The sequence below is a fragment of the Gobio gobio genome (assembly GCF_949357685.1).
Source record: "Gobio gobio genome assembly, chromosome: 13".
Classification (NCBI taxonomy): Eukaryota; Metazoa; Chordata; class Actinopteri; order Cypriniformes; family Gobionidae; genus Gobio; species Gobio gobio.
Window position 1 is genome coordinate 19,065,477 of NC_137106.1, and position 22,478 is coordinate 19,087,954.

At 40.0% G+C, this 22,478-nt stretch overlaps 1 protein-coding gene across 1 annotated transcript in view; it reads left to right on the plus strand.

Moving 5' to 3' along the window:
• xdh (xanthine dehydrogenase) overlaps positions 1 to 20,363 on the plus strand; it is a 32,971-nt gene extending 12,608 nt beyond the window's left edge. The window contains exons 20-36 of the mRNA XM_079832662.1: positions 100 to 196; positions 3,286 to 3,410; positions 4,630 to 4,763; positions 4,862 to 4,949; positions 5,040 to 5,126; positions 5,249 to 5,440; positions 5,519 to 5,664; positions 13,528 to 13,609; positions 13,696 to 13,791; positions 13,880 to 14,008; positions 14,435 to 14,509; positions 16,248 to 16,300; positions 16,448 to 16,562; positions 16,694 to 16,759; positions 16,843 to 17,031; positions 17,115 to 17,282; positions 17,868 to 20,363. Coding sequence (XP_079688788.1) covers positions 100 to 196; positions 3,286 to 3,410; positions 4,630 to 4,763; positions 4,862 to 4,949; positions 5,040 to 5,126; positions 5,249 to 5,440; positions 5,519 to 5,664; positions 13,528 to 13,609; positions 13,696 to 13,791; positions 13,880 to 14,008; positions 14,435 to 14,509; positions 16,248 to 16,300; positions 16,448 to 16,562; positions 16,694 to 16,759; positions 16,843 to 17,031; positions 17,115 to 17,282; positions 17,868 to 17,918 — 1,893 coding nt within the window. The 3' untranslated portion in view covers positions 17,919 to 20,363. The remainder of the gene's footprint in view (positions 1 to 99; positions 197 to 3,285; positions 3,411 to 4,629; positions 4,764 to 4,861; positions 4,950 to 5,039; positions 5,127 to 5,248; positions 5,441 to 5,518; positions 5,665 to 13,527; positions 13,610 to 13,695; positions 13,792 to 13,879; positions 14,009 to 14,434; positions 14,510 to 16,247; positions 16,301 to 16,447; positions 16,563 to 16,693; positions 16,760 to 16,842; positions 17,032 to 17,114; positions 17,283 to 17,867) is intronic.
• The last annotated feature ends 2,115 nt before the right edge of the window (positions 20,364 to 22,478 follow it).

Here is a 22,478-nt window from a genome sequence, read left to right on the forward strand (position 1 = left end):
TTTCAGAGAAACAGCTTGTAAAAGTTCAAAAATACACACAACACATAAAGATAAGCTTCACTGGTTTGCTAACATGCTTGCGTTGACTCTTTCAAACAGGATGCTATTACCAACAAGTCCTTCTATCAGCCGGTGAGAAGTATAGAGAGAGGAGATGTTGCACAAGGATTCAAAGACTCTGATCACATCCTGCATGGTATAACCATGTTTTTATTTTAAAATGATAGTAGCTATGTTTCATTCCAACGATTTGATGTGCATTTTGGAATATCGCATTAAAAAACGCTGGATGGAAACGCCTAGGTGCACAAAAATTATGAAACACGTGCGTATAAACTATGAAACACACTTACTGAATAAATCCCTCAATGCGAAAAACTCACCTTTTCCTCAACAGTGGATGTAATTGGATAACTGGACTAACCAGAAGACCAGTCACATTACACAGCATCTCGAATGTTGTTTTAGTTCATCTCAGAGCCATAGAAAAAGAGAGTTGCGACACTCGATCTCGCCGCAACCCAGTCACGTGGTTCATGGAGCTCTCAATAGTTCCAAACAACTCTGCGCTGTCAATCTGTTTGAATAAGCTGGACAGACAGCAGTTCCACTATATTTGCAGCAATTTCTGGTAAATAATAACACAATATGTGCATCGACTTCGACTAGGCTTTACAGTAGCATTTTATTCTGGGGAGAGATAAAGAAGAGATAACGTTAATGTTTTTCTTGAGTGATATCTGGTTATTTTATTTGGGTCATGTGAGTGCATGATTTTTCATCGTTGAGTGTTGTAGCCTATCACGGGCATTTCTGTTGAAAATAATGACCAGTCATATGTTTAATTTACCTGGAATGAGAATCCATATAGATTAAAACAAGTTTTATATAGTCTCAAAACGCTGAATAAATTTTAGTGCAAGTTTACATTTTACACAAATCTTCCCATTATCTACAAATCCTCTCCTCATAACAAACAAAGCACAGAGGCGATTTAAATAAAGATTTATTGTGAACTTTAGTCAGAAGTTTTTGTTTTTCATGAGACTGTTATTTTCCCCACAATTAGCCTATATATTTAACACTTCAGTACAAATAAAGTAACAAAAATAGATATTTGAATGTTATAATAGTGATTTGATGATCTATAAAAATTCATTCAACAAAAAAAGAAAAATGGCTAATGAGCCAATAAGTGTTCCTCTTCCGCCATCTACTGGTTGGTGGTAATTTATTTTATAATTTAAATGTTGTTAAAGGGTTAGTTCACCCAAAAATGAAAATTCTGTCATTAATTACTCACCCTCATGTCGTTCGACACCCGTAAGACCTCCGTTCATATTCGGAACACAAATGAAGATATTTTTGTTGAAAGCTGATGGCTGAGAAAGGCTTCAGATAGGCCTCCATTGGCATTCAGTACATTTATACTCACAAGACCCATAAAAGGCACTTAAAACGTTGTTACAAAGTCCATCTCACCACAGTGACTCTACAATAATTTTACGATGCGACGACAATAGTTTTTGTGCGCAAAAAAAAATCAAAATAACACCTTTATCCAACTTGTTCTTGTCTTCCGTGTGTGCCTCCACGACGCATACGCGAGAATATGACGTAGCGCCGGGGTTCGGGAATCCATGAAATGCACACTTTAGCCCCATTTTGAGAACTACGCCGAGACCTAAAGCACGATCAATGTAGAATCCAACAGCTTAGATACGCGCGTCTTCCTCTGCTTGTCAACAAATCGCTTCTGGGTCATGTGTCCGAACGCCGGATCTGCGTCATATTCTCGCGCATGCGTCGTGGAGGCATACACGGAAGACAATAACAAGTTGGATAAAGGTGTTATTTTGATTTTTTTTTGCGCACAAAAACTATTGTCGTCGCATCGTAAAATTATTGTAGAGTCACTGTGGTGAGATGGACTTTGTAACGACGTTTTAAGTGCCTTTTATGGGTCTTGGGAGTGTAAATGTACTGAATGCCAATGGAGGCCTATCTGAAGCCTTTCTCAGCCATCAGCTTTCAACAAAAATATCTTAATTTGTGTTCCGAATATGAACGGAGGTCTTACGGGTGTCCAACGACATGAGGGTGAGTAATAATGACAGAATTTTCATTTTTGGGTGAACTAACCCTTTAACGTCCGAATGTTATTTTATGATACTCACATAAGCATACACAACAGGTGAATATAAAGGAATGATTCTAGCATATACAGAAATTAACCCAAGAAAGACGTTTTAAATAATGTTTAAAAAAACAGGGCAACCAATTTAATTCAACTCTTTTTATCCAGGCGTTATTCATATTCATTATTCATAGAAACGCATTCGACAGAAAGGTCTCAGAGAGACTAAAAACTGTTGAAATATGACCGATAGCATCTGGATATAGTAGCTGTTGCAGTGCTGCTCACGTTATCTAACTGCAGTTAGAGTCTAACGATCTATTATAACAATAAACATTAACTATAACAATCTTCATAAAATACCACTTCTATTAATATTCCTGAGAGGTAAACTAATGCCATAAAATCTCAAAATATGCAGTAATTTCATCAATTTGTCAGCGAGTGTGCTTGAGATACACTGAAATGAATGGGGTTCAATGCTGGAACTATCGGTTGTTTGGAACTATTGGTCACTCCATGACACGCTTTACTTCCGCATTCCTCAGTTCCTATGGAAGTCTATGGGAGTGTCGTAACTCTGTTTTTCAACGGCTCTGGTTCATCTGAAATGCCTGAGCCAAAGTCTGTCATCATAATAATTTGGTTTAATTCCCTCCCTGAAGCGTGTCACACGATTGCGTTCCCAAACCACCATCATCTAAATGCAAAATAACATGTCAGAATTTATTGTGTTTTGTCTGCGCGCTTTTCCTTTATGATGTAGGAAAGGCTGCAACTTCTATTTTTCATTACAAATATTTTGGGCCAATTTCCCAGGAAGAAGAAAGGTGGAAACGTTGCTTTATTCGCAAATGTTTTATGCTATATTCCAATTTTGCACATAAGTTAACTTCACAACTTTGGATGGAAATATAGCTAATGATACACTGCATCAAGTATCTAATAAAAAAGTATCTAAAGATTTATATTATTTAAAAGCATATGTTTATTCATGAAACAGGAAGTCTGTACCTGAATATAAATGTGCACAAATTCTGCAGTAGATCTGCAGTTGTCTCCTCCACCATTTAAATTCCTTGAAAGATTCTGTTCAGTCTTGTTTCTCTTTAATTAGATGAGCTGATTCAGAATTTGTGATTCTGCAGGTGAGATGCACATTGGAGGACAGGAACACTTTTATCTGGAGACTAATTGCACGCTGGCTGTTCCTCGTGGAGAGGATGGAGAAATGGAGCTGTTTGTTTCCACACAGGCGACCACCAAGACTCAAGTAAACATATAAAAGAATCACTCTCTGTAGGGGATTGGAGCAAGATTTTTATCATTTATCCGATCCACATTCTCAATCTAAACAGTTTATATGATGGCATAAGACAGAAAAATATTGTCTTAGAGTTAATTGTAAAATTTTATATATCATTTTTATGTTTTTTTACTTTGTTTTATTTTTATTAAATTAATTTAACCATTATATTTAATTAGTGTTAATTTTATTTAACAATAAGTAATATAAAACATTTAATAATGAAAAATATGATTATTAACATTATTGTTTTATAATAATATTAAAACTTAGTAAAATCATAAATAATAAAACAGACAGATGACAGACAGACAGACAGACAGACAGACAGATAGATAGATAGATAGACAGACAGACAGACAGACAGACAGACAGGTAGTCAGACAGACAGACAGACAGACAGACAGGTAGTCAGACAGACAGATGACAGACAGACAGATAGATAGTCAGACAGACAGACAGATGAAAGACAGACAGACAGGTAGTCAGACAGACAGATGAAAGACAGACAAATAGATAGTCAGACAGACAGATAGTCAGACAGACAGATAGTCAGACATATAGTCAAACAAATAGACAGACAGATGAAAGACAGACAGACATGTAGTCAGACAGACAGACAGACAGACAGACAGACAGATAGATAGATAGATAGATAGATAGATAGATAGATAGACAGACAGACAGACAGACAGACAGACAGACAGACAGACAGACAGACAGACAGATAGACATACAGACAGATAGATAGATAGATAGATAGATAGATAGATAGATAGATAGATAGATAGATAGATAGATAGATAGACAGACAGACAGACAGACAGACAGACAGACAGACAGACAGACAGACAGACAGACAGACAGACAGACAGACAGACAGACAGACAGACAGACGATGATAGATAGATAGATAGATAGATAGATAGATAGATAGATAGATAGATAGATAGATAGATAGATAGATAGATAGATAGATAGATAGATAGATAGATAGATAGATAGATAGATAGATAGATAGATAGATAGATAGACAGACAGACAGACAGGTAGTCACAGACAGATAATGGTGATGGATGGATAGATGGATGGATGGACGGTTAATTGATTAATAACAAAAATGTGGATTGGACTGTCCACTTAATTGGATTGTCCTTATGCAAATGATTTGCTGTGCTTGGCTCAGGCCCTTGTGGCTAAAGCTCTAGGAGTGCCTGCCAACCGGGTCGTGTGTCGTGTGAAGAGGATGGGAGGAGGATTTGGAGGGAAAGAGAGTCGGAGCACCATTCTCTCCACAGTGGTTGCTGTTGCCGCGCATACGTATGAACATTTATAATAAATTGATGCCTCATTATATAAAGGGAGGCTGGATGTTACATTGTGGAAGTTGAACATTTTGTTTTGTCTTTTTCTTTCAGGGTCAAGCGACCAGTGCGCTGCATGTTAGATCGCGATGAGGACATGCTGGTCACAGGTGGTCGGCATCCATTCTTAGGTCGTTACAAGGTGAGAAATGTTGCAAATTAGCCAGACATTGTCCTTGTCTTTGTTAGACTTTTCTCACACACTATCACTCTCATGTAATCTCATGTCTAGGTTGGTTACATGAACAATGGAAGAGTGATGGCACTTGATGTGACACTCTACAGCAATGCAGGCAATTCACAGGACCTATCATTTTCAGTGAGTAGGCATCCCACATTTTTGAACATCTGTTGCCCCCTGTTGGTCAGTTATACATGTTACAAGGTATGCTTTCTTACCCTCCAAACCTAAAAATGTGCATCCTGCCTCTCAATGCACAGATCCTGGAGAGGGCACTATTCCACATGGATAACTCCTACAACATTCCTAACATTCGTGGCACAGGCTACGTGTGTAAAACCAACCTGCCGTCTAACTCTGCGTTCAGAGGCTTCGGTGGGCCGCAGGGAATGATGATCGCAGAGAGCTGGATGAGTGATGTGGCTTTGAGCTGTGGTCTGCCAGCAGAAGAGGTTCATACTGCATTTCTCTCTCTCTCTCATAGTTCATACAGATCACATGTAAGTAACAGGATACTTAACTAATTTCAGGTGAGGAGATTGAACATGTACAAGGAGGGAGATCTCACCCACTTTAATCAGCGTCTGGAGCAGTTTACCATTGATCGCTGCTGGGAGGAGTGCATGCAGCTCTCAGACTTCAACCAGCGCAAGGCTGAAGTGGAACAATTCAACAGGTCTGAAACCTGGTCTTATATATTATATATTAGATATTAAGTGCACCAACACAACTGGGAGTTTGTGCAGAAAACGAGAAATGTTTTCCTTGATATTTTGAGTTAAGTGTCATGGAAATTATTACTGTTTTTGGTGCCAAAAAACGACATTATGAGATTTTTTTTTTTTTTTTAAATACTAAAATGTAAATAAAAAATAAAAATATAATTTACTAAATTTACAAATAATACAAATTATGGTGTAAATTGTGTAATAATAAAATAACCAATGACAAATAAACTGAATATTTTTATAAACTAAAAATAATGGTAATATTTTTATGAACTAAATAAACGAAAAATAAATTAAATATTAAATTATTTTTTATTTTATTTGCTCTATCATATTCAATACACTTCAGTTTCAACTGAGCAGCGTCAGAGTTATTAACTAAAGCTAAACTACATTTTAAAATAAGTAAGATCATGTTCGTTATTTAAAAAAAAAACTAAAATAAAACAAATATTAGATGACAAACCTAAAAGTTTAGTTTAGGCTGAAATACTAAAACTGAAATAAATTATAAAAAAAATAAATTTAAAAATTAAAACAGAGCTAAATTAAAAGAAATAAAACATTTTTTTAAATTAAAATAGAGCTAAATAATATATATATATATATATATATATATATATATATATATATATATATATATATATATATATATATATATATGTATATATGTATATATATGTATATATATATATATGTATATATGTATATATATATATATATATGTATATGTGTATATATATATATATATATATATATATGTGTGTGTATATATATATATATATATATATATATATATATATATATATATATATATATATATATATATATATATATATATATATATATATATATATATATATATATATATATATATGATAGTGATTTGTCATTGTTAGTGAATATATATATATATATATGAAAATATGAAAAATAAATGTTAATTCAAAGTATTTATAAACACTATAACAGTAATACTAAAATGGCACAGAGCATTATAAGATGTAATTTCATGAAGGGATTTTATTTAGATGTTACTGTGAATATGTTTTCAGTTCAGGTACTGCCAAGCTTGTTGGGTAAGAACTGCTGTAATCAGGCCCGTCGCGACAAGGCAGGCAAACCAAGCAATTGCTTGGGGCCCCGAGCTGGCCTGGGGCCCCAAGACAACGACAGGTTAAGAATAAAATGCAACGACAAACTATGTGAGCGCCCCTTTGATAGTCAATGCAGTAAAGTGCAATGACACTGTTATCGGGATCCCCCTTAAGGGGCCCCTCTCAGTAGTCGCTGACAGCAGCCAGCCAACCACGCGATCTCTGCTGCCGGCAAAATACAAAACCTCTTCGGCAGTTATCATGAAGCGGAATTATGCTTCAGGAAGCCAGAAAAGAAAAAAGAGAAAGGAAGAGGAGGATAAGAAAAACGTACTCGGTTACTTAACGTAACCTCGGTTCCCTGAGATAAGGGAAGGAGTACTGCGTCTTAAGACGCTGTATGGGTAGGTTCTCCTACTCTCGAATATACTGAAGTAATTGTAAAATCACGCAGTGCTACTGCCCAGTCAAAACAGTGTCGAGACATCTCGCACGCTATTGGCTGGCCAGTGGGAACTGCATGAACCAATGGCAGAACAGCGTAATCTGAGCGAACCAATGGGCACAAAGCCCGCGAAGCTGAGCGCAAGAGCCCGCGAAAGGGGCATATAAAATACGCTGTAACTGTCAAAAACGTCAGGTTAAATCGACTGAAGCGACGATCACCCGAGTCAGCGCCATAGCACGGCCGTCTACGCAGTACTCCTTCCCTTATCTCAGGGAACCGAGGTTACGTTAAGTAACCGAGTACGTTCCCTTTCGAACGGTCAGTTCGTACTGCGTCTTAAGACGCTGTATGGGAACCTGTAAAATCCCGCCGTGCTATGATAAGCGCAGTGACATGTACTCCCTCAAGTTTGAACACTTATTAGAAAGGGCTCAAGACTAGAGTTACTGACACATCATTAATATTAATAATATATATGTACACACGTCTTATACTACTGGGCTCATAGAGGCCGGTAACTATAAGGAATGTGTAAGCATTGAAGCATATGAAGGCCCCAATGCCAACTTATGACGGGGACGGGCTTACAAGGCCGTCTGATATTCGTTAGGCCGTCTTAGTATTTTTATACAGCGAAGACTTGTGCCTGCAGTGCAGGGACATCCAGACTGAAGAATCTGGTTAAGTAGATGGTGAGGACCAACCTGCCGATCTACAAATGTCATCCATAGAAACTCCACTAGACCACGCCCAAGAGGAGGCCATGCCTCTGGTGGAGTGAGCTTTGACACCTATGGGGCATTGGAGGCCCATAGTGTCATATGCTAACGCTATCGCGTCCACTAGCCATCTGGCTAGGTTTTGTTTGGTGACCGGAAGTTCCCTAGTTCGGTCACCAAAACTTACAAAGAGCTGCTCCGACTGTCTAAAGTGGGAGGACCGCTCAATATATGCTCTAAGCGACCTAACAGGGCCGAGCAGGTGTAACTGTCTCTCATCCTCCGAAGTGGGGAGGGCAGAGAGAGTGATTACCTGTGCTTTGAACGGTGTTGAAAGCACTTTAGGTACATAACCATGCCCTGGTTTGAGGATGACTTTAGAATCGCCTGGGCCAATTCTAAACATGACGCGTTCACAGATAACGCTTGAATGTCACTGACACGCTTAACAGATGCCAGTGCTAGTAGCAGGGCAGTTTTCAGCGAAAGTGGCTTTAATTCAGCCGTCTGCAGCGGCTCGAAGGGAGGTCTTTTTAGTGCTCTTAGGACCAATGAAGGTCCCAGGATGGCACCGTAGGAGGGAGAAGGGGGTTAAGCCTCCTGGCTCCTTTTAAGAATTTTATGACCATGGCGTGTCTGCGTACTGATTGGCCAGCTATAGGCGTATGAGATGCGGCGATAGCTGCCGTGTAGACTTTGAGTGTGGATGGAGTGTGTCCTGCATCCAACATCTCTTATAGAAAAACAAGAATTTGTGATATCTCGCATGACACTGGGTTATAGTTCCTGACTGAACACCAGTCAGAGAACACTGACCATTTAAGGGCATAGAGACGTCTAGTAGACGGAGCTCTAGCTTTACTGATGGTGCTCAAGACACTCACTGGGAGGTTCTTGAGCCCCCCTTGAGTTGCCAAACATGTAACGCCCACAATTTTGGGGTGGGGGTGCCGGATTGTCCCATTCGCCTCAGAAAGGAGATCTTTCCTTAGGGGAACTGGCCATGGGGCTGCTGATAGTAACTGAATCAACTCGGGAAACCTGATGTGGGTTCGCCAGAGTGGAGCCACTAGCAGGACTGTGTGCTCGCATTCCCTGATCCTTTTTAAAATCTGGGGAATGAGCGGTACTGGTGGAAAAGCATAAAGTATGCAGCTGGGCCATTTGTGGGCCAGCGCATCCTTGTTCTTTGAAAAATAGATTGGGCAATGACAGTTGTCTTCGGAGGCGAAGAGGTCGACCTCTGCCCTCCCAAAAACACTCCATATCATTTGAACCATTTAGGAATGGATGGCCCATTCCCCCGGGGACACGATGCCCCTGGAGAGCATGTCTGCTCCCTGGTTCAGTCTGCCTGGCACATGCACTGCTTTTAGTGAATGTAATTTGCCTTTTGCCCATAGGAGGAGATGTCTGACCTGTTGGTTGAGCCATCTCGACCTGAGCCCACCATGGCGGTTTATGTAGGAGATCACAGTCGTGTTGTCCGTGCGGACTAGAACATGGTGACCTGAGAGACGTGGTAAAAAAGTCTTGAGGGCTAGCACTACTGCCAGCATTTCTAGGCAGTTTATGTGCAACCGTGACTCCGTGCTCGACCATGAGCCGAAGGCCGGTTCGCCCTCGTACAGAGCGCCCCAAACTGAGTTGGAGGTGTCCGTGGTGACCACCATCCGTCTGGAAACTGTTTCCAAGTGACCACGGGGCCACGGCTTTGACACGGCCGCGGCCCACTTTGATCCTAAGCTGGCCTGAATGCCACGCTTGGGAAGGAACCCGTGATTTCAGCCAGTACTGCAGGGGGCGCATGTGCTTCATACCCAGCGGAAGTACTGGAGAAGCTTTTGCCATTAGGCCTAGCATTCTCTGAATTTTTTTAGGGGTGTGTTGGTTCCCATTTTGAATGAACATGCAAGCTGCTGTGTAGTCAGAGCGCGTTCATCCAATAGCCACGCCCTCATTTGGGCTGAGTCTAAAATCGTTCCCAGGAAGGAGGTTCTCTGCCTGGGAAGCAATAAGCTCTTGGCTGTATTTATTCTGAGACCCAGGCATTCTAGATGGCTGAGTAGCATAGATTTGTGAGATTTTATTTCTTCCTCTGACTGGGCCAGTATGAGCCAGTCGTCGAGGTAGTTCAGAATGCGCATTCCCGCTTGTCTTAAGGGGGAGAGAGCTGCATCCATGCACTTCGTGAAAGGACAGGCCAAATGGCAGGACTGTGTACTGATAAGCCTTCCCGTCGAACGCGAATCTCAAAAACGGTCTGTGACGTGGGATAATTTGGATATGAGAGTAAGCATCTTTCTGATCCAATGAGAAAAACCAGTCCATCGGGCAGATTTGCGCGATGATCTGTTTTAATGTCGGCATTCTGAAAGGCCTTTTGATAGAGCCTTGTTCAGGTGTCTGAGATCTAAGATGGGCCTGAGGCCGCCATCTTTTTTGGGAACAAGGAAGTAGCGGTTGTAAAAAACCCTGACTCGCTCTGAGCTGGTAATTTTTTTTTTTTTTTTTTTTTTTTTTAACTCGCCTTTATGGTGGTAGAATGCAGGGGAGCACGCATTAAAGCGGACTCGTAGTTTACATTCATTGCATGAAAAACATTCAGAACAGTATTTTTCTCCCTGACCGGAACAAAAACGGGCCGTGGGGAGAGATGTGACACTGTGTGGACAGCACTCATGTGTAGCGGCACACACCTGTAGTGGGCGCGTGCTCTACATATAGAGCGCTCTCGGCGTGAGCAGTAATCTGTGAGAACAGTGCTTATGTGCAAGGTGCATGTATTTTAGTAAGGTCGTTGTTAAAACACAGCGTTGATGTGCAGGCGAGCGTGTTTGACAACAGGCTAGTTGACTGCAATATTTACATCTCCAGTCGCCTGAACCGAGGGGATTGAGAGAATGTAAAGTAAGTCTGTAGTGGTAATCCGGCCACAGCAGGACTTTTGAGTGGTTCTATAGCGCTGAATTAACAGTGCTTATATGAAGGGGTACACCCTATGTAGGGGACACACTGCCTGCAGTCATAATAGAGGAAAGAACTCTTAATTGTTTATTAGGATCACCGTTAATACAGCATTCTGTGTACAGGCGTGCATGTTTTATAACAGGCTCGTTTACTGAGAGAAGTGGTGGAAGGCTTGGCTGCCATTCACTAAATTGAGACTCACTGAGAAACCTGTGAGAGCGGGGCTCGAACCGGCAACCCTGTGTGCGAAGTACACCGTAACAGCAGAGGGCGTGGCTATGACGTAAGTCGCGCTCTTGACGGTGTTTTCAGTGTGTGTGGCGTGCGTGTTTCATAACAGGCTCGTTTACTACACAGTTGAACCTCTCCAGTCGCCTGAATAGGGGACTGAGAGAAGTGGTGGAGGGCTTGGCCGCCATTCACTAAATTGAGACTCACTGAGAAACCTGTGAGAGCGGGGCCCGAACCGGCAACCCTGTGTGCGAAGTACACCGTAACAGCAGAGGGCGTGGCTATGACGTAAGTCGCGCTCTTGACGGTGTTTTCAGTGTGTGTGGCGTGCGTGTTTCATAACAGGCTCGTTTACTACACTGTTGAACCTCTCCAGTCGCCTGAATAGAGTGAAAAGACGCAGGGCTTGGCCGCCATTCACGACGCCATTATGCGCTAGACAGCGAGGCAGCAATGACGTAAGTCGCGCTCTCTATAGTGAGCGCGCTGGGAGAGAGAGGGGCGCACGCGCTGCCGCTGTAGGAAGCGCGAGCTGCAGTGACAACAGCCTGTAACGTAAGGCGCGCTCTCAATATCTCCAGCAGTCTGAGAGAAAGTAATGCAGGAAGCTCCGGCATTAGTTTGCTCGTCCACTCTGGCATTCTCTGTCCGCGGCGCTTCTTAGCGCGGCCCGAGTGAGAGAAGAGGAAGAGCGAGACGTTGGTAATCGTGCGGATTCGTCTTCCTCATTGCCGCCGAATGAGACCAAGCCCTCGGCGTCGAGCGGAGGGAGCAGGTCTGATCGAGGGAAAGTCACAGGGGAAACGTCTCTCTGAGGTGAAGACGAGTCACGCGGGCACTGGGCCGACGTGAACTCGCTAGCCTCGGTATACTCAGCCCTCTGGCTCCGCCGTTCTTTCCCGCCGAGGCTCGGGCGGAAAGGAGAACGGGAGAGCGCGAGGGCCGGGGTCGCGCTCTGAAAAGAGCGCTATCCGCGAACGGAGGGAGGAAATGGGCATACCCTCGCAGTGAGAGCAGCCGGACCCGGCGAGAGCAGCGTCCGCGTGGGCCTTGCCCAGACAGATCACGCACCCGTCGTGGTTATCCTCCTAGTGCAGGTAAGTACTGCACACAAGTGATATGTTTTTCTCAGTATTGTACAGGAAGGATACACCGTAGTGTTTCACCAAAGAGCGCAGGGGAAAGGCGTGACAGCTCGCGGGATCGCTGGCGATTTGAGCGCGCTGAAATACAGCAGGCCGCTGACTCTCGCAGGACGTCCGGGCTGGTTAGTTCGCTATTCCGCTGCAGGCTCGTCAATTCACGGTGAAGGTGGTGTAGTTCGAGTTTATCAGCGAGGACCGTAGATCGTCGCTGAAGGAGATTAATCTGACGTTTTTGACAGTTACAGCGTATTTTATATGCCCCTTTCGCGGGCTCTTGCGCTCAGCTTCGCGGGCTTTGTGCCCATTGGTTCGCTCAGATTACGCTGTTCTGCCATTGGTTCATGCAGTTCCCACTGGCCAGCCAATAGCGTGCGAGATGTCTCGACACTGTTTTGACTGGGCAGTAGCACTGCGTGATTTTACAATTACTTCAGTATATTCGAGAGTAGGAGAACCTACCCATACAGCGTCTTAAGACGCAGTACGAACTGACCGTTCGAAAGGGAAACAAGATAGTGGTAAGTGATAAATGACACTGGATAAAATAGCTCTACTTGTCTTGTACAAAAACTGTGTAATTTTGCAGCAGGTAGGCTAGCAAAAATATGTTTATGTTAGCTATCGTTACCTGCCTGACAAATGCTGCTTGTAACGAACAGTTAGTGCAACTTTTTTTTCGAACGGACGGAATATTTTTACATACTGTAATATGTTTTTTTTTTTTTACTGGATAAGGAAGACGCAGATCTGTTCCAGAATCACTGTTTATCGTATTTAATGACATAGCTTTGTATGAACTGATGAAAATCTGCATTGTTAAAAACGCTATATAAATAAAGTTGACTTGACTTTGTAATAGGTTTTGATGAAAGTGGCATAGCATGCTATACTAACTATTATTTATGCTATGCATAAATAACCTGGAATAGTTCATAGCAGTCTATATTAACTATCATTATAAACATTATTTAACCAGAAAGAGGCAGAGGAACATATTTTTTTCATAGCTTATCTTAATGTGCTAGTGTTGGGATATATACGGTAGTGACAGTTTATGCAAATATGACATTATTTTTATAAGTTACCAATGGATCTTGAACAGTTACTTTATTCTGTGCGGCAATTTTTATTCTCCATGTCCATTTTGCTTGGGGCCCCCAAATTCCCTCAAACGGCCCTAGCTGTAATCCTTTCATTCCAGGCAGCACCGTTGGACCAAGAGAGGGCTGTCCATCATTCCCACCAAGTTTGGCATCAGCTTCACTGCCGTCTTCCTCAACCAGGTCAGCCCTCTTCCTCTCAGGCTCTAAATAATTATTAGAAAGAGGTTATTGGGTATATATATGTGTGATGTACATTTTTGATTCAGGCAGGAGCATTAGTGCTTGTGTATTCAGATGGTTCGGTTCTACTAACTCATGGTGGAACAGAGATGGGGCAAGGCTTGCACACTAAAATGGTCCAGGTAATGCAAACAAAACACACACACAAAAAAAATATTCTATATTAAAATGTTGATCACAACTGTTTATATTCATTTTTCTTTTTTGCAGGTGGCCAGTAAGACTCTTGAAATCCCCAGCACAAAGATTCACATCACAGAGACCAGCACTAACACAGTTCCCAACACAAGCCCTACGGCCGCCTCGGCCTCCTCAGATCTTAACGGCATGGCCATCTATGTAAGCCTCATGCAGCAGAAATTAAAATTTATGATGCTTTTTACACTGCCTTTCAAGTTTGGGGTCAGTAAGATTTTTTTTTTTTAAATCTACATTAAATTGATTTTAAAAAATGTATCTCAGTTTCCACAAAACTGTTTTCAACATTGATATTAAGAAATGTTTCTTCCATCACAGGAATAAATTACATTTTCAAGTTTATTAAAATAGAAAGCAATTGTTTTCAATTGTGAAAATATTTCATTGTATTACTGTATTTTTTATCTAATAAATGTAACCTAAGAACCTGTGAGCATAAGAGACATTAAAAAAAATCACTGACCCCAACAGTAGTGTATGTCAGCCATTAAATGAATGCACAACATTATTTCACATCAACCTTTTATCATAATCAGTAATTCCACACAAACCTGTAATGTCCCATAGAATGCCTGCCAGACGTTACTACAGAGACTTCAGCCTTACAAAGACAAAAACCCCAAAGGCTGCTGGGAGGATTGGGTCAGTATAGTTTTTGTATGTAATTATTTATCAAATGTTTGAATATATATATATATATATATATATATATATATATATATATATATACACACACACACACACACACACACACACACACACATTATGAAATATATTATACATGTTTTGGAGAAACGCATTTATTTCATAATGTGATTTCATAATATACTTTGACTTGTATTTCATTGCAGACAATATGAACACAAAATATTTCATGTTTTGTCTGGTCAACTTCATGTAATTTGTAAATATGCATCCTTTCCTGTCATTCAGACCTGCAACACATTTCAAAAAAAGTTGTGACAGTAAAACATTTACCACTTTGTAATGTTGCCATTCCTTTTCACAACACTTAAAAGACGTTTAGGGACTGAAGACACCAAGTGATGAAGTGTTTCAAGTGTAATTTTGTCCCATTCTTCCTGCAAACAAGTCTTAAGGTGGGCAACAGTACGGGGTCTTCGTTGTCACATTTTGCGCTTCAAAATGCACCACACATTCTCTATTGGAGACAGGTCGGGACTGCAGGCAGGCCAGTCAAGTACCCGTACCCTCTTCCTCCGCAGCCAGGACTTTGTAATGTGTGCAGAATGTGGTTTTGCATTGCCTTGTTGAAATATGCATGGACGTCCCTGGAAAAGATGTCTTCTTGAAGGCAGCATATTATGCTCCAAAATCTCTATGTACTTTTCAGCATTAATGGTGCCTTCACAGAAGTGCAAGTTACCTTTTCCAAGGGCACTGACACAACCCCATACCATGACAGACCCTGGCTTTTGGAATTGTTGCTGGTAACAGTCTGGATGATCCTTTTCTTCTATGGTCCGGAGCACACGGCGTCCATTCCTCCAAAAAAATACCTGAAATACTGATTCATCTGACCACAGTACATGTTTCCAATGTGTGATGGTCCATCCCAGATGCCTCCGAGCCCAGAGAAGTCGACGGCGCTTCTGGACACTGTTAACATAGGGCTTCCTTTTGGCACAGTAGAGTTTTAACTGGCATTTGTGGATGTAACTACGTATTGTGGTACTTGACAAAGGTTTGCCAAAGTAGTCCTGAGCCCATGTGGTGATATCGCTTATAGATGAATGACGATTCTTGATGCATTGCCGCCTGAGGGATCGGAGATCACGGTTGTTCAGCTTAGGCTTGCACCCTTGTCCTTTACGCACTGAAATTCCTCCAGATTCCTTGAATCTTTTAATTATGTTATGCACTGTTGAATGTGAAATATCCAAGTCTCTTCCTATCTTTCTTTGAGGAACATTGTTTTTAAACATTTCAATAATTTTCTTACGTATTTGTTGGCAAACTGGCGATCCTCGGCCCATCTTTGCTCCTAAAGGATTAGACCTTTCTTGGATGCTGCTTTTGTACCAAATCATAATTACAATCACCTGTTGACATCACCTGTTTCAAATCACATCATTATTTAACCATTTTACCTCATTACTAGCTCTAAATTGCTCCTGTCCCAACTTTTTTTGAAATGTGTTGCAGGTCTGAATGACTGGAAAGGATGCATATTTACAAATGACATGAAGTTGATCAGACAAAACATGAAATATTTTGTGTTCATATTGTCGGCAATGAAATACAAGTCAAAGAAAATTTAGAAATCACTTCTTTTTTTATTTTATTTGTGTTTTCCATACTGTCCAAACTTTTTCTGATTTGGGGTTGTATATATATAATGACATTATTTCAATTGCAGGTGAAAGCAGCCTATTTTGACAGAGTAAATCTGTCTGCCAATGGATTTTACAAGTATGATAATTTCTTAATATTTTCTTCAGCTAATAAACTAATCAAATTCTAATAAATTCCAATTAATGTGATAATTTTCACATTTCACGGTGCTATGTTGGTCCTCATATAAATAGGAGTTATAATGAATCTGATTCTATTTTCTAGGACTCCAGATCTTGGCTATGACTTTGACACAAATTCAGGAAGGGCATTTAACTACTTCAGTTATGGCGTGGCCGTCTCAGAGGTGGAGATAGACTGTCTAACTGGCAGTCACAAGGTAATGCCAACGTTAATAGTGCATTTGTTATGTTTAAATGTCAGTTTTACTGACCACAGGACATCTGGTCTCTACATAACAGATTCCATATTTGAGATGAAAGCTTAAAAGTTAACTGTCTCTCCTGTCAGAATCTTCATACGTCCATAGTCATGGATGTGGGCAAGAGTTTAAATCCAGCATTGGACATTGGACAGGTATTTCATCTGAAATTTATAAAGTAGATCACTCCATTGTCCATTCATCATGAATATTATCTGATTTATGGCTGCGTGTGCAGGTGGAGGGCGGGTTCATGCAAGGTTTAGGTCTGTTCACGCTAGAGGAACTACGCTACTCCCCTGATGGTTACCTATACACTCGAGGACCCGGCATGTATAAGATTCCCGCTTTTGGGGATATTCCCATTGAATTAAAGGTCTCGCTGCTCAGAGACGCTCCCAACGAGAGGGCCATCTTCTCTTCAAAGGTTGGTCGAATCACAACAACCGACTCCGCAGTAAGATCATAGTTTGTGTCCATTAACCTTTATGGCTGTGTGCTTGTGTTCAGGCTGTGGGTGAGCCTCCTCTCTTTCTGGCGGCCTCAGTGTTTTATGCCATTAAAGATGCCATCACTGCTGCCAGGGCTGAGTCCAGCCTGACTGGACCCTTCAGACTGGACAGCCCCGCCACGCCTGAACGGATACGAAATGCCTGTGAGGACAAGTTTACTAAACTGGTATGTAGTAACTTTTCAATGCTCACAGAGCTGCATAATGATTAAAGATCCATTTAAACATAGCATCAAATCTGAACCAGGGTCATTTCAAATCAAGTCAGAAACTACTGTTCAAAAGTTTGGGCTCAATATGATTTTTTTTGGACAGAAATTTATATGTGTATTCAGAAAGGATGCATTAAATTGATTAAAAGTGACAGTGCAGACATTTAGAATGTTACATAAGATTTCTATCTCAAATAAATACTGTTCTTTTCAACTTTCTATTCATCAAAGAACACTGAAAAAACTGTATCACGGTTTCTACAAAAATATCAAACACCACAACTTTTCAAAGTTGATAATGAGAAGCAAATCAGCATATTAGAATGATTTCTGAAGGATCATGCGACACTGAAGACTGGAGTAATGTTGAAAAAAAAAATCTTATGGACACCAAACTTTTGAATAGTAGTATATATAAATTATATTTCAAATTAAATTTGATGTGGTTTAACGTTTGATATCATATCAAATGCTTCTGATAGGGCCTACTGAAGTTCACAGAGTGTTGTTAACCGTTAAACTTGTGTGTGTTTGTTTTAGTGTCCTCCTGCAGATCCTGGCACCTTTACTCCATGGGCAGTGCATGTGTAAGACACAGCAAACTCAATTTAAAGTCAACATGAAAACAAAATGGACCCAATGTAATGTCTTACTGCACATTCTTGGACTTGTGTAATGATTCATCAGTGCATTTTGTTCCAAAGAAATTTTTTTTTCTCTTTATAATTTTAAAAATAACTTTCCTTTCCTGCTGATAAAAGCTATAATGTTAACCAATAGCCACATAACTAATAATATAATTCATGATGGATAACTTCAAGTTCCACTTGACACAGGGTTTGCTAATGGAAATTCGTTTTGATGTTAAAAGCTCTCAGCGTTCAAAACGCACAATAGTGAACGCAGACATCAAACGATGAATGATAATTGCCGGAGAAACAGAATGTAGGGGAATTCAAAGTAGAATGAATGAAGACCAGGAGTCAGAGATGCAATCAATTGAAGAAAATTTTACTTAAGAATTGTTTGCAGTTTCATCAGCTTAACACTCGTAGGGCAAATGGCGCTCTGCATACACACTTAATAAAGCAGCAATTATACACTAACAAAGGTCTGAATGGTTAAAGGACAACTCCGGTGAAAAATGAACCTAGGGGTAATTAACACATGGTTACCGAGTAGATTGTTCCCAGGGATGCGTTTTCATGAAAATCGAATGTAAAGAGTTTTATCTCTAAAAACAGATTAGCTTATAACGCTGGTATATGGGGCACAGAATTAGTCAAATTAAATCGCTAGTTAATACCACTAACAAGGATCAAAATAGCCTCCCACTAACACGGTAGCATAATGAGGCTCCTTACATGCAAACCGAAGCATTGAGAACTTTGTAAGTGTACAAACAGTTTAATAAGAAGATACTTTATAAAGACAGTACATTACGCATATACAGTTATTAAGTTATTAAGAATTAAGTTCAGCTTAGCACAGCGTTCGTGGCTCGACTCTATTTTTGATGAAATCCAAGAGCTTTCTGACCCCTCCATAGACAGCAATGTAATTAACCCTTTCAAGGCCCAGAAAGGTAGTAAAAACATCATTAAAATAGTCCATGAGACTCCAGTGGTTCAACCTTAAAGAGGTAGTTCACCCACAAATGAAAGTTCTGTTATCATTTACTCACCCTCAAGTTGTTCCAAACCTGCATGAGTTTCTTTGTTCTGCTGAACACAAAATAAGATATGTTGAAGAATGTTTGTAACAAAGCAGATAGAGCAACCATAGAATACCATAGTAGGGGAAAAAATACTATGGTAGTCAATGGTTGCTCCATCTGCTTGGTTACAAACATTCTTCTAAATATCTTCTTCTGTGTTCAGCAGAACAAAGAAACTCATACAGGTTTGGAACAACTTGAGGGTGAGTAAATGATGACAGAATTTTCATTTTTGGGTGAACTATCCCTTTAAAGGTGGGGTTCGTGGTATTTCAAAACTGCTTTAGAAAAGTGTCTCGGGCCGAGTACCAAAACAAACTTATAGCCAATCAGCAGTAAGGTAAGATAAAAAACACATGTGGAAGATGTCTGTGGAACAAAAGAAGGCTTAAGATCAGGCAAGAAGTAGGACCCATGTAAATATCGGATCAGCTTTCCAGCACTGGAGAGAACTCAGAGTGAAGGCAGAGGTTCCTTTATTTCTTCTCGATTGGCGAGTAACATTGATTTTGTTTTGTTTCACAGAACTAATATACGCAAGCTTTTCTTGAATATGCTCATGTGTCATGTTTGCTTGCTTGTCCATTTAAAGATCGTATTGTTGTTCACTTCAGCGATGATAAAGACCCTTTCATTTCCAAACCGTATAAGACTGGAGCGTCTAAACCTCCTCGCTGTCTGTTTCAAGCGTCAGCTCCCAAAGTGTGTCCGAACAGTAAGATAATTAGGGTTGGGTACCGAAATCCGGTTCCAATATGGCACCGGTACTTATATAACCGGTATGTACCGGACCGAATCAGAACGCAGATTTCGGTTCCTCATTTCGGTGCCAAAATTCAAACGTGCTTTCGCGCTTTGGCTGAGCCAGAGACAGACGCTCAGCGCTGGTCACATCACAACTCATGACAACTATTCAGTGTTTTCAACGACATCATGTTTATTTCAGGTTTCAGACATTTAAATGTTCATATGTACTAGCAAAAAACACACACTGATGTCTATGAAAGCGGCAATGACAATCCTTTCAGACGGTTATAATTTGACTAACGTTACGTGTTTTATTCACATCAGATAAATGCACATTATATAGTAACTATATAGTTTACTCTATTCTTCTTCCAGTTCACTGGTCACTTACTTTCATGTATTTCGTGAGACGAGAATGAACTCAAGTGTTGTAAATCCGACAGATCCGATTCTGAGGCGCAAACTAACATGGCGCCGCCCATTGCGCTTTATAGATCAACTAACACACATTCACTCACACATTTGAACATCAGATAGTTCGTGACACAGTTAAGAAGTTTGTGAATATTTTGAATAAAAAGAAAAAACGAAATAAACCCGATACAGCTGAGCTGTCAGCGCTATTGCGGCTGCTGTGTGTCATGTGAGAAACATGACGCGTCACCATGGAAACATTAAGGCGATGTGTTCTAAAATATTTAGCCAGAGAATATGATCATATTTCAAAATAAAGCTGAAGCTCGAAGCTGGTTTGTAGCAGAGCAAGAATACAGACGACTGCTGTTATTACTGTAACTGTTTAGAGTTATATTAGGCTTGTTGTAGTTGGGTGGCTTAGGTTTTACTGTGAATTTGTAAATATGTCAATTATAATTTGTAAATAAGTAAATTGTGTTTTGTATTTATTTATATTCATACATTTAAGTATACATTAAACTTTTAATAAATGGTTCAATTTAAATAATAAATAAATAAATAAATAAATAAATAAATAAATAAATAAATAAATAAATAAATAAATAAATAAATAAATAAATAAATAAATAAATAAATAAATAAATAAATAAATAAATAAATAAATAAATAAATAAATAAATAAATAAATAAAAAGCCATTTAATGTCATCCACCTCGTTTGGTGGCCTTTAAAAAAAAAAAAAAGTATCGGTTCAGGCACCGTTTAGGCACCGGAACCGTTTTAAAAGTATCGGTTTGGCACCGGAATCGAAAAAAACCCAAACGATACCCAACCCTAAAGATAATATACTTCTAATATATGTTTGTTTCCTTTGGGTCTTCTTTTCGTGATCGATATAACCCTCTAATCTTGTCATAATTGTAATGTGTACGTTAGTTGGACTCTTGTGCTATCGAGTTGTCGAGTAGGCCTACTACCTTTCTGGGCCTTGAAAGTGTTAATTACATTGCTGTCTATGGAGGGGTCAGAGAGCTCTCGGATTTCATCAAAAATATCTTCATTTGTGTTTCGAAGATGAATGAAGGTCTTATGACACGAGGGTGAGTAATTAATGACAACATTTTCATTTTTGGGTGAACTAAGCCTTTAAAGGAACACGCCGACTTTTTGGGACTTTAGCTTATTCACCGTATCCCCCAGAGTAATATAAATCCATACATACCATTCTCATCTCCGTGCGTGCATTAACTCTGTCTGACGCACCCACCGCTAGCCTAGCTTAGCACAAAAACTGGAGGTAAACGGCTCCAGCTAGCCTACTGCTCAATCAGTGACAAAATAACACCAACATTTTCCTATTTACATGTTGTGATGTGTATAGTTACATCGTGTACTAAGACCGACGGAAAATGAAAAGTTGCGATTTTCTAGACCGATATGGCTAGGAACCCTTCTCTCATTCCTGCTTAATAATCTGGGTGCAGCAGGCGCAATGATATTACGCAGCACCTGAAAATAGGCTTACTTCTGTCAACATAACCAACGTGACAACCTGCTTGCAAAGAGAGCGTGCTAGCCCGGGACTATTTTCAGGCGCTGCGTAATATCTTTGCGCCTGCTCTACCCATGGTACGGCAGCAAAGTTCCTAAATGATTACGCTGGAATGAGATGCTTATATATAAAAATGCTTAGTACCACTTTAAATACTAATACCCTCCAGCTAACAAAAATAGGTTTTATGAAGGTTAATGTCCCCATTAAAGGGATAGTTCACCCAAAAATGAAAATCCTGTCATCATTTACTCACCCTCAAGTTGTTCCAAACCTGTATGAGTTTCTTTGTTCTGCTGAACACAAAAGAAGATATTTTGAAGTATCTTTGTAACCAAGGAGATCCAAGCAACCATTGACTACCATAGTATTTTTTCCCCTACTATGGTAGTCAATGGTTGCTCTATCTGATTGGTTACAAACATTCTTCAAAATATCTTCTTTTGTGTTCAGCAGAACAAAGAAACTCATACAGGTTTGGAACAACATGAGGGTGAGAAAATGAGGAAAGAATTTTCATTTTTGGGTGAACTATACCTTTAAGTTCCCAGAAATAAAACTTTAAAACAAAACGTCCAGTTTTTAAAATGTATTCCAAATTTGTATGTGAACGTTAAGGAAACATTCCATTTGATCAATCTTCACACATTATGAAAATGTTTATTTTTGAAAATTGGTAGCATTTGAAAAGGTATCTAACTAAAACATTTCAGAAAAA